The sequence below is a fragment of the Morone saxatilis genome, unplaced genomic scaffold (assembly GCF_004916995.1).
Source record: "Morone saxatilis isolate NCDOM2014 unplaced genomic scaffold, NCSU_SB_2.0 Contig8, whole genome shotgun sequence".
Lineage (NCBI taxonomy): Eukaryota > Metazoa > Chordata > Actinopteri > Moronidae > Morone > Morone saxatilis.
Window position 1 is genome coordinate 3,786,178 of NW_023340257.1, and position 12,290 is coordinate 3,798,467.

The 12,290-nt window shown below is 39.5% G+C and overlaps 1 protein-coding gene across 1 annotated transcript in view; it reads left to right on the plus strand.

Annotated features, from left to right (window-relative positions):
- The first annotated feature begins 5,671 nt into the window (after window positions 1–5,671).
- Window positions 5,672–12,290, plus strand: part of LOC118342036 (tubulin-specific chaperone cofactor E-like protein) — a 21,705-nt gene continuing 15,086 nt past the window's right edge. The window contains exons 1-7 of the mRNA XM_035680461.1: window positions 5,672–5,751; window positions 6,763–6,863; window positions 7,031–7,101; window positions 8,543–8,719; window positions 9,743–9,882; window positions 10,034–10,215; window positions 11,127–11,383. Coding sequence (XP_035536354.1) covers window positions 8,575–8,719; window positions 9,743–9,882; window positions 10,034–10,215; window positions 11,127–11,383 — 724 coding nt within the window. The 5' untranslated portion in view covers window positions 5,672–5,751; window positions 6,763–6,863; window positions 7,031–7,101; window positions 8,543–8,574. The remainder of the gene's footprint in view (window positions 5,752–6,762; window positions 6,864–7,030; window positions 7,102–8,542; window positions 8,720–9,742; window positions 9,883–10,033; window positions 10,216–11,126; window positions 11,384–12,290) is intronic.

Consider the following 12,290-nt stretch of genomic DNA (forward strand, 5'->3'; position numbering starts at 1 on the left):
GAGACAACCGACTATAATAGATCCACTGCCTCAAAAAAAACTATTAATTCGATTCTGGGATCATATTCACCTTTGAATAATGCAACAAGCCCATAATCTTGCTATATTTCAAACCATTACTGTAAGTACCTTATTGCATAGTCCCCTATTAAATTTAACTTTAGGTTACTTGCAAACTTACCCACATATGAGAATCAATTTATAACTACATCTTGGCCTAGCTAACGATCACTTCCAAAAGATCGACACAAAGGCACAGTTTGGATATCTAACATACAATCTGCTACAACTTACACCAACTAGTAATAAATGCTATACTTCAACACACCGAATGCCTATAACATCCTACAATACATTATCACACCTCAACTAAACTACCAGGACAACTGCACCCATACAACGGAAATTCTCACCTGAGTAAATCAGCCACGATACTTTTGTGAGGTTATACATCTATACAAGAGATAGGTGAAAGGAGACAACAACAAACATGGATGATCCTGGATATCGCAAAAAGCTTCTCTTGGATTTAGTCCAACCTCAGAGTCTGTGGAGATGGTCGAGTATTACAGTAATTCAATCCTGAGTAGACAATGGATTATGTTTTACATCTGTTTTTGTATGAACGAACCAACGTTGGTCTCCTCGACTTAGCTCAAAGATGACTCTGCTGGTGGAAGCGCGTTGGAATCAAACGTCGTTGTTAGACCATGTTCCCAGTTACAAATACAGGATAGAGGATTCACATTAGAGGAACATAATGGCTCTCAGTCCGTTATTTGATGCGTCGTCTGATGTCCTTCACAACAGTTATTTCAAAGACATACCATCAACCACAGCTTATTAGAGCTCATACAGAGCTGCAGGCAGAAACCTGACCAGCCTGGTCAAAGAACTATGGCTAACTATACCAGTCCAAGTAATATACACACTGACAAACTCTGCTCCCTAGTCGAGCTGTACAAAAAAAACTGAAAGTTGTAATTTTAAAGTATTACATTTTTGAATATGTTAGACTGTTGAACACATGAAGTAAGTTTGACTATATTTTTTCTCTCTTTTCTCTCTATTCTACTTTTTGTTTTCCCCTCAGGTGACCAGGCTGAGACAGAATATATCTTCCCTTGTGTTGCAGGTAACAATCTGTAATAACACACACAAGCACTGCCACGTTTATTACAAGAGCCATTTAATGTCCAAAAGGACAGAACATTTTTAGCCCCTTAAAAAAATCACGTCTTAAATTTGTCAGAATCATTCTCACAACATTTTGGAAATTGACATATTGATTGATATGGACATACAGTACTGGAAACTTCACAGTTTTGTAAATTAACCAAATAATTAATGTAGACTGCATGTCTTCACCGTGAATTATTCTTTTATTCTTTCTTTTGCAGCTTGAAGAGTGTCATGTGGTCAGTCCTCAGGTCATCACTGATTCCAGTATAATTTCAAAAATCCCTGCATTTTATTACAGATACATTTTATGTACCCTGTGTAACTCCATTAGTTACATGTTAGTTATATGTAAACTTACACAAACAGTTAACATGTCTTTGCTTTTAAGAGAAATTAATGGACAATAAAATAAATTGTCCCACTTAAAACTGTTTTTCCAGTGTTTCTTCTCTCTGCAGTTTATTTATGTATTGTTGTATGTTGTATTTCATCCACTGACCAGAAGTTGTGCAGGACAGATTAATGAGGAAAGTCGAACTACGTTCAAGAAAGTGTTTTTTCGGCTTTCTTAGGAGTCATTCATTTAAGTACAGTTTACATAATGTATGTCAGACTGCTGATTGAAAGATAGTATGTTTTTTCGGCTGTGGTATTTTAAAGTCACACAGGCTGACTTTAGGCTGACACAGACAGACACTGTTGCCTCACAGCAAGAGGGTTGTGGGTTTGAATCTGCCAGCCTTCCTGTGTAGAGTTTATATGTTCTCCCTGTGCCTGCCTGGGTTTTCTCCAGGGGCTCTGAAGGTATGAATGTTAGTGTGAAAGGTTGTCTGTCTTTATGTGTTAGCACTTTGATTAACTGGCCACCTGTCCAGGTTGTACACTGCCTCTCACCCAGTGACAGCTTGGCTTATCTCCTGCAACACACAACCTTCTGAAGGATAACAGGTATTGCTAATGTGGGATGGATCATAAAATACCCTCCAAAACATAAATAAATGCATGTCCATGTTTTTAGCCATGCCAGTGGCTCTGTAAATGGGGATGTTGTCAAAATATTGGACAGATTGCAGTAAAATTATGTATTTATGGCCCCCATTGGTGTTCAGTCGACTTTTCCTGCCCATGTAGCTGCCGTTTTTAATTGTCTCAACAACAACTGGATGGTTTGCTATGAAGTCTGGTGCAGACCTTCATGGTCCAATCAGGTTAAAAGGATAAAGGTTAAAAACGTTTAGATCCTCTGACATGAAGTATTGTCACCTAATAAAGATGATATTTGAATATTTTAGCAAAGTGTTGCCTATGTACACATCCAGCAGACATGAAGCATAAAGCTTTTATTTGGGTTCATGTTTTTGACGACCTGGGAAATGTTAGTGACAATATATACTCTTCTTTGAGCTCTGTTCCAGCTGCTAAATGCTCCAGGAGCAGTTTTCACATTTCAGCAGCAACAACCAGCAAATAAAATTGTCAGAGCATGTGGGGTTTATCAGCGCTATCAAATGAGGTTGATAAGAGCAGTGACAGTGAACCAGAACAGTAAACCTGCAGCCTGTAAACTAAATCTGTGAGCTGAAAAACAGTAAAATGCTGCAGCTTAGGGGAACGGCAGTGGCATTACAAGCACACATTAAATCACACACTCATTTGATCTATTATTAATATAAAAAAAAAGTATCACAAGTAGGGTTGTGCATCACGTTGTCCCAAGAATCAACACACACTGATTTGGTTTTCTGATTGAGCGCCACTGCTCTAATTATACCATTTGTAGTAAACAAGCTCAGACAGGCCACATGTACACCACCTGTAGCATTAATTAAACACCAGAAAGCTCAAGTAAATGAGTAACTGGTGAAGAAGCATCTATAGGAATTTGTTCTTGTAAAACTCTTTAAAAAGCAAGCATTTTTTTTGTTTGTTAGTTTTTTACAGCCTGCCTGATCATGATCAGCTGGTCAGTAAATCTGTGATGAAGTTCTGCTTTGGCTAGGGAAGACAGTCATTAGCCAGTCCACGCTCGTGAACACACTCGACGTTTGAGATTGAACAGGCCAACCACTGCTATGATGGCGTTTACCTGCAGCTGAGAGAAGCCCATTTCTAGCTGGAGAGGGTGGCCTTCAGTGACAAAATTAGTAAAGAGGGCATCTTCAAGCTCCTCAATGACTCTGCTGACACACTGAAGATGAATCATTCACTGCTACTGCCAGTGTCTCTGACCTTAAAACCCACACAATAGGATAGAAACTGGACAGTTAGGTTAACCTTCACATTGACAAAGCTGTCTCAAAGCAGCCAGCCAACAACACAACTCTGTAGACAATGGTATTTAATGTGGTGATATAGTAACGTAAGTAAGTAAAATATCTATCTATCTATCTATTAATTCTACCTCTAGGATGACACACAACCACTACAGGGCTCCGGTGCACACAGTGATGCTCTAGATGCCTGTGCATGACCATATCCAGTGGTGATAACCTAACCCTAATGTAACCCTAACCTACAGTCCATTATAGTGACAAAAGCTAGTTTTTGTAGTTCTCAAAACTCTCTCCATATATATCTTTTCTGAATTTTCTCTTTTACTTTACCTTACACTATATCTAAAGCATAGAGTTGAATTAAATTAAAATCTTTACCAGATGTATTTTTACCATATCATTCCTCTCCCCCCGGATTTACTGTTGATGACATTTGATTGTCTGTAGGTGGCACTGTTGTCTTGTTTTTTGTCATCACCCAAACAGATGAAGTTCCTGATAAATGAAGCTTTTAGTTTGGATCAGCTATATACTTACATGGAACTTGTTTTAATGCAGATGTTTAACAGATTACAAATCTCAAGTTGAAGAGTAAAGGTCACCCATGGTATGTGAGGAGTTGTATTGCAGGCCCCCATTCTCTCACCTAAATAAAACCTGATTAATGTACATTAAAGCTGCAGTAGGTAACTTTTATGAAAATAACATTTTGTCATATTTGCTGAAACTACTTTCACTATATCCTGACAGTAGAATATGAGGCAGCTAATCTATGAAACAATCAGGTTCCTCTTGCTTCTACTAGTGCTCCGAATGGTATTTGTATGAATTCACTCTGCGAACATGGCAAAATTCTGTAAAATGCCAGACGGGGGCCTGAACCGAAAACAACCATTCAGAACAGTAGCCAGGTCAAGCCGAAACAAAAGAAGCAGAGAAAGATATAAAGACGCATTGATTCCTGACTCCCATTCCGCAGAGGCATCACAATACCACACGCTGGGAATGAGAGTCAAGATGCAAACTATTTGGCGGTGCCCGGCTTAGCTTCAGTGGGTAAGAGCTGGCGACGCCATAGTACCGAGGCTGAGTCCTTCGATGCAGCGGCCGCAGGGTTCGAAAATCCGACCTTGCCCTTTCTGTTGTGATCACCCTCCTCCTCGGCCCCTTTCCTGTCTTACTTCAGCTGTCACATAAAAAGGCAATAAAAAAAGCCCCCAGAAATTACTTTTAAAAAAATCAAAAAAAACTCACACTATCTTCGCATGGCTCTGATTGGCTTTTTTTTCAGAGCAGTTGATTTTTGTAATGCCATTTAGCAGGCAGCTAGAAGAGCCAGAGGAACCTGATTCATACACAGATTATCTGTCTTATATTCTTCTGTCAGGATATAGTGAAAGTTTCAGCAAATATGACACAAAGTTATTATTAATATATTATAACTATTATTAATGTGACACTAACTCTCTCATATCTGTCAACAATTTTGGTTGGACTGTAGTTGATGTGTTTATGTGTTGCATAATGGTATGGTTTAATTTTATTGGATATATAGTATATGTTCTTTGAGTGTGTTGCATTGCCAATTATTGTTCTGCCTGCTTTGTATTTTTATTGTATGACCTTAACCAATGCTTTTACTCTCCTTTGTCGATCTTATCTAAATATTACACTGTTAAACTATTTTGAAACTTGCATTTGTGTTCCTTTATCTGTTATTTGTTTAGTACCACATACAGAGAAGACATTTTGACTGGTTATAGCAGGAAGCACACAGCTGTTGCTAATACAGTTAAGGATGTCTCTGTGTCATTAAGTGTTACAGTAAACCATTCCAGTGATCGAGCATGCACGCAGCCATCATTAATGATATTAGTTGCACCTGTGCTTTCCCTACCATGACATGCCCAAATGTCATGGAAAAAAAGCTTTATCAACATAACCACCAGAAGGACAACATCTGCAGAGTGTCTGTGTGAAACAGGATAGGACAAATGTCATCAGTAACACCAGCAAAACAATGACATCATAGGCCTCCTCCTCAGGGGGTACCTCAGTTTTTAATTTATTTTTTATTTTGTACAATTTGATAGAATCGCCTAAAAACAGGCTGCTAAAAAGAACTAAATATGGTGTAACTTTAAAACGGTGTTACTAAAAATGAAGTTAATAAATAAAAAATAAAAAATAAATCGTTTTCAGCTAACATGTTACGTCACTTCCGGGATGTATGGGAGAGCAAAATGACAGCTGGTTTGTTTTTATCAACAAGGAAAATTTAAAGTAGACATTAAAGGTATGTAGAACGACGGCCTTCTATTCTATCAGTTTTTAAATCGCTCTTTTAGCATGCTGTCATTAGCTTGTGGTTGTTGGAAGCATATTTATATCGTTGCCATCTGTAATCCATCTCGGGCTCCATCGAGCTGCAGCTGGGGGTCAGACTCACTGATGCCGAGTCTGGACTGGACACCGTCTGCTATTCTCCCGTTAAAAACGGGCAATTTGCACTAATTATCCACCGGTTCTTAGCCATGGATATAACGGGGGTCGGGGGAGTGTTGTCATCTCTGCACAGAGTTAGCTATACGCATTTTAATCAAAAACCCAAACTCCATTCAAAAATCTGTCAATTTTTAGTTGTCTGTGCCTTATCGGCCTATGTATAACTATGATAACACTGTGAGACCCTTTACTAATCACGTAGATTTATACTTACATTCGGCGTAAATTTAATAGAAGAATTGTCACTTCGGACAATACAATTTAAACTTATAGTCGGTCTGCATGTTGTTGCTAGGACCACTTTTCACGGAATGTATGTTACTCGGTACAGCGCTGTAGCTAGTAAAGCACGGCATAAAAGTCCACATTTTGTCTAAATAACTATTCCTTTTTCAGAGGAGTATATGCCGAACGTAGAAGAATTTGGTGCTGAATCGCATGTCGTCATATTTTATAAACTATTAGATGTGTACCTTTTATTGAAAAGCAAAGAAGGATAAAATTACGATACTTTAAAAGGGCATTTGGCATAGCGGATTTCACACTTAACAAAAAAGAACACTTTAACTTTATTAACTTATTTTCTTTACTATACAGCTGACTTACTACACCATCATCAATCATTGAGTATATTTTTACATTGTCAGTGACAGATATATTATTTATTTTTTTGTTGACCCTTGTGGGGAAATTCCTGTCTCTACTTCTAAGAAATGTAAATGTGCTTCCACGTTCTCTGGATTATATTGATATTGGCAAGTGAATAACAAGGCAGAAACTGATCTTTGGCCTTGTTATCCAGTGTCATGTGGTGAATCCTCCCTTTTCTGGCCCTGACAGCTGACCAAAGCGGGACCAGCATTTCTTCTGGAGACATCTGTCAGCTCTGCCAGCCACTCTGGAGTAAGACACTACTCACAGTGATATAGGCCTTGTCTTTCATCTTCCTAATGGACAGCATTGTCTTGTGCAAAAGTTAATGCTGTTTAGTTTCAGTTGCACTTAAAATAAATGAACAAATACATTCTGTCAGAGGATACTAGATGAATCTGGCTGATTTGTTTTGACAGGCCATCAGTACGAACGCAGAAGAAGACAGTGAACAGTGATAGTGGTCAAATCAAGGGAAACGTCTCTTCAGGTAAGACGTTTTCTGCCATATCTTTTTAACTATAACCATATGCAGTTGGAGGGATAGGTGTGACTCCTTTCAAACAGGACACAAGGTCAAACACCTCACATGCGTGTTGTATTGGACCTGTTTTTTATTTTGTCTTATGTCTGTAAAAATAACCATGGGATCACTTGATTTATTTGCTAAAGAGTAACAAAGTGCTTTACCACAATTCACTGCAGCCCATTTTTGCCAAATAAGATATTGTAACAGGATCCTTTTATTTTTTTATTTCAGCACAACCATTACATAATTTATGCTTGCCTGCAGCAGATTCCACAGCAAGGCTCTACCCACCGAGCCTTTCAAAACACACACAGTTACTCGTCATTTTAATGATAGAAACTTTAATGATGAGTTAGGTCAAAAGGTGCTTCTCTACAATGTGTTTTACTTTGAAAATTTCTGCTTTTTCGTTCTCTCCTGCGGGCAGATCCAGGGATGTTTAAAGGGGACAGTGACTCTGTGGTTTGCTGCTAAAGAGCTGCGGACACCTCCTGTCCCTCCCATTATCATTCGTACCTCTCTTAAAAAGAAATGCAGTCATTTGTCAGCCCTGGCCATCCTTTTGTCCCTGTATGGGTTGGCAGATCTATACAGCCTACAACTGAGAAAAGTGGCAATGTTTATTGACAAAATGTGCTTTTATGATGAATGTGTTATTAATGGATGAATTATGGAATAAGGAGTTGTAATAAAACTGCAAGTGAATTCTTGAGACTGCACTGACGTCGCACTAGTGTTCGACATTTTTGAACGATGTTCTGCTGTGTGAAACCAGAACCTAAACTGAGGTCAAAACACTGGGCTGCAGTGGTCTGCAATTGTCAAAATTGACTTAAACATAGAAAAAGAAATTTGAGTATTTGAATGGAAACTTTGAGAACCAAGCTTTCAGTCCAACTTTCAGCCTCTCGCTGTCCCAACTTTACCCTACTTCTGACACAACAATGTTATACTGTAAGCCTGTCTGGACTGGAGCTGCAACCATTAGTCAATTATTCACTTTTTTGTTTGTCATTAATCAAGCAAAAATGCTAAAGATTCTCTGGCTTCAGCTGCTCCACTATGAGGATATGCTGCTTATCTTTGTTTTATATCATTAAATTGAATTTCCTCAGGTTTTGGATTATTGTTTTGGGCAAAGATTTTAGAATGTTACCTTGGTGTCATAGGCATTTCTCATGTTTCATGTTGAGGGCAAATGACTCATTTATCACGCAACAAAATTATTTGTGACCATCCCTAGTTGAAGCCCTTGTCTGTACTCTTCTTTCGTTCAGATGAGCCTTTTTCAAGATGGGCACAGCTATGTAGAAAGTCTTGTAAAGATGTGCATGGATAATGAAGTAAAACAGGGCCTGTGTATGAGCTGACAGCTCTGTCTCTTTCCCACAATGCTGACCAGCTGAGGGGGAGGCTGTTCAGCGGGACAGAACCATGGAGCCACCGGGGGGCATGGAAGGTCGTACCTTTGTGGAGGTGATGAGTGAAAAGTACAGTCCAGAGAACTTTCCGTGCCGCAGGGGGCCTGGCATGGGGGTGGTGGTGCCCACCGTAGGTCCTCAAGGCTCTCCTATGAAAGGTGAGCTGGAGGTGAATAATGACTAACAGATAGATATGGGCCTATCATTTTCATTACTTATCTTTGAGTCCGACCTTTGGCCCTTTGCTGCGTGTCCTTCCTCTCTCTCTCCCCCCTCCCTGTCTATCTCAAGTTGTCCTGTCAAATCAAGGCAATAAGCTGTCAATTTAAAAAAATTGTCTATATCTGAAATACATGAATCCAAATGTGCACCCTCTGGACCTGCAGGCTGAGCGGTCTTTTGTCATATGTACCGTGTCGTGTTCACCATCATCACGTCAAGTCTGTGAGGGGATAAAGTGCACTATTGGATGGGACTTAACAGTTTTAACAGTACCGACTTTAATACTGGTAATGTATGCAATATAAACCCCACTATGCCAGTATACTAGGCCTACATCAAAAATGAAATACAGACGTCTTAGCAAGTCCTCAAGTGGTGGGGAAGTCTGGACATTTGAATTTAGTCCATGTCATGTGCTGCATTGCATTCTGGTCTTTTGAGCCATATTAGAAGTGGAAAGATTTGACCCATAAATGCAGCATGCGTTTCTCTCTGTAGGAGAAACAGAGTTTTTGACAAAGACGCAGTATTAAACCATAAGCTCCCTTCTTTTTAACCATTAAAACTTCACAGTAGCTGTTTATTCTAGGAACTTGTTGTCATGTCCTGAAGGAATTTTAGGGTCTCCTTCTTTTTTGTACATTTTTGTGTGTGCTGAACATGACTATTCATTTACATTTTTGAATTAAATTTAATCATAAAATCTACTGGCCCTCACAAACTGGTTTTATGTGACACTGTAAGAGTTCCCCCATTTAAGCTGAATTGCTGAATTATTAGCTGATTTGCAACTTGTTTTAACAAATCACAGCTTCTTCTGACTCAGTACATTTAATCCCAAGACCACTTTAATTAAATATAAAATCCTTGAGAACCTTGCCTTTTTCTGTGTGAACCTTCCCCTCTGAGGATTAATCCTCAATAATTCTCCCTTCCACCGTCTCCCACTTCACCTGCAGACCGTCTGAACCTGCCCAGTGTGCTGGTGTTGAATAGCTGTGGCATCAGCAGGGCGGGAGACCAGGCTGAGATTGCTGCCTTCTGTGCCCATGTTATAGAGCTGGACTTGTCTCACAACAAGCTGCAGGATTGGCATGAGGTGCAGTAATAATTGCATTTAAAGGATTCTGGTTACATTCTGTATTTTATTTACTGTCAACAAATTCAGTGAAAAGACCCAAACCAGTGTTGTTTTTTTGACCATATAGCAGAGAGACAAAATTAAAGACATGTCATTGTCTTATTTTTAGATCAGTAAAATCGTGTCCAGCATCCCCAACCTGGAGTTCCTGAACCTGAGCTCCAACCCCCTGGCAGGAACGACCCTCGAGCCACGGCGTGCTGAAGCCTTTTCCCGGGTCCGACGCCTCGTCCTCAACAACACTCAAGTGTCCTGGGACACCGTGCTGCTGCTCGCCAGGGAGATACCTGAGTAAGAAGAATAGTTGATCAGTGCTCCTCCGTTTCTCCGCAGGTTTGTCATTGTCTCAAAGAAGCAGAGCAAGGGACCAGTTCTCAATCCTGTGCTTTTGAGACTGAAGGAACTTCACAGTTTCACTGACTTTTAGCTGGTTTAGTAATTGGCTGACAAAAATGTCTGCCTATTCTTTAATGACACTGGCGCTTAATTCACTTAGTTTACCTCCCCAATTTAATGGAAGTGAATGGAATGTTGTTTGTGGTGTTCAGAGACTGAAAGTACATATGTTTTATATTCTGTTTAAACGTTGTTTTTTCACATGCAGAGCGATTCCTAAAAGATAAAAAAGAGTCCCATCTTTTCTTTAATTTTTTTCCCCCTTTAAAGTAATCATCTCACCCTGCACATGTTTAGACCAAACATATATAACTCACTTGTATTTACATAAGATAAGCCTTTAAGAAGTAACAACGGATGAATAGATATATAGTATGAGGTATTTACAGTTTTTAAAAGAAAACTATAGTATAGCATAGTATCGTATTGTATAATATAGTATAATATTAAATAATGTAGTATAGTATCGTATTGTATAGTGTAGTGTTGTGTCATGTCGTATATGATCATATCTCCTAATATGGTACATAATATTAAAAAATAAATAAATATTAAATAACAAGTATAAAGTATACAATATACTATATTCAATAATCAGCTGGACAATGAAGAGTGAGCGTGTGTGAGTGTCCCTAGTGTGAAAGTTGGATGTATGGGTTGTGTGTGTGTGTAGTTTTATACCCAATCAACCCTTTTAAAAATCACTGCCCCTACATTGTCCTCAGTAGGGCCACAGCAGTCCCGTTCTATTTTCCACAACAGTCCTCCTCACCCTCCACCCTGCCATCTCCTGTGTTGTCCTGCAGGCTGGAGGAGTTGTTCCTGTGCCATAACGAGTACACTAGTGTGAGTGCCTCCAGTGTGGCCTGCCCCACCCTACGCCTGCTTCACATCACCGACAACAGCCTCAAGGACTGGGCCGAAGTCCGCAAGTTTGGCTCCATATTCCCCAGCCTGCACACTCTGGTCATGGCCAACAACAACTTGGCCTCCATTCAGGACAGCAAGGATATTCTGCCACGGCTCTTCCCCAACCTACGCAGCATGAACCTGCACAACTCAGGTCAGTGGAGCTAAGTGTCGGCCTGTTGTTTGTGTGATTAAACATTTAAACATACACAGTTTTAAATTAGTGTTTCAGTGTCTTAAGATGGTGTGGTTCTAGGTGGAAACACTGAATTGCCTCAGATTCTCAGTTTACAGGTTTTTCTGAGTGCGTCAAGAATGACAGTATCAGCATCTACGTGATAAAATTAGCACAAGCAAACATGTCACTGTATCCTAAAAAGCTTTGTGTTATTTGTAGAGTCTTACAACAGATTCTTCTCCATGTCAGTTTTTATCTCAGGAATTGTTTCTATTTTGGGGGGTATCAGTGATGAATCTATTTTTAGAGTTCTGTTGAGAGAGGACTAAAACAATATCCAAAGACATGGTCAGAATGACTTCAGTGCGTTATATCTCCTTCGCCTGAGGCACAAAAAAACATCCTTCTTGCAAGTCGCTTTGTCTCAAATTATTCTCCCAAGACTTATTTTTCTTAAAACAAAAATGAATTCTGCTCCCAGGCTGAGATGATTTCACCAGTCCAGTTTTCCTTGTTTCAGGGATTTTAGACTTGAAACAAGAAATAATAAGGCAGCAAAGATTGCTGCCTAGGATTAAGATTTTGATTTAAAGGATTATTTTTTACTGTCAACAAATCTGAAAAAGACCAAAACCAAAAATGTCCATCTGTCGTTACTTCCCTACCCTGTCTGTTGCTCTCAGCCCCATTAGTTCCTACTGAAGATTTGGTTTTAGAAAAAAGGCTAAATAAAAGGTTTTTTATACTTTATTTGATAGGACGGGTGAAGATAGACAGGAAAAGGGGGAGAGAGAGAGAGGGGATGACATGCAACAATGGGCCGTTGGAATCGAACCCAGGCTAAGGACTCAGCCTACATGGGACCGTACACCCCTAACAAGGA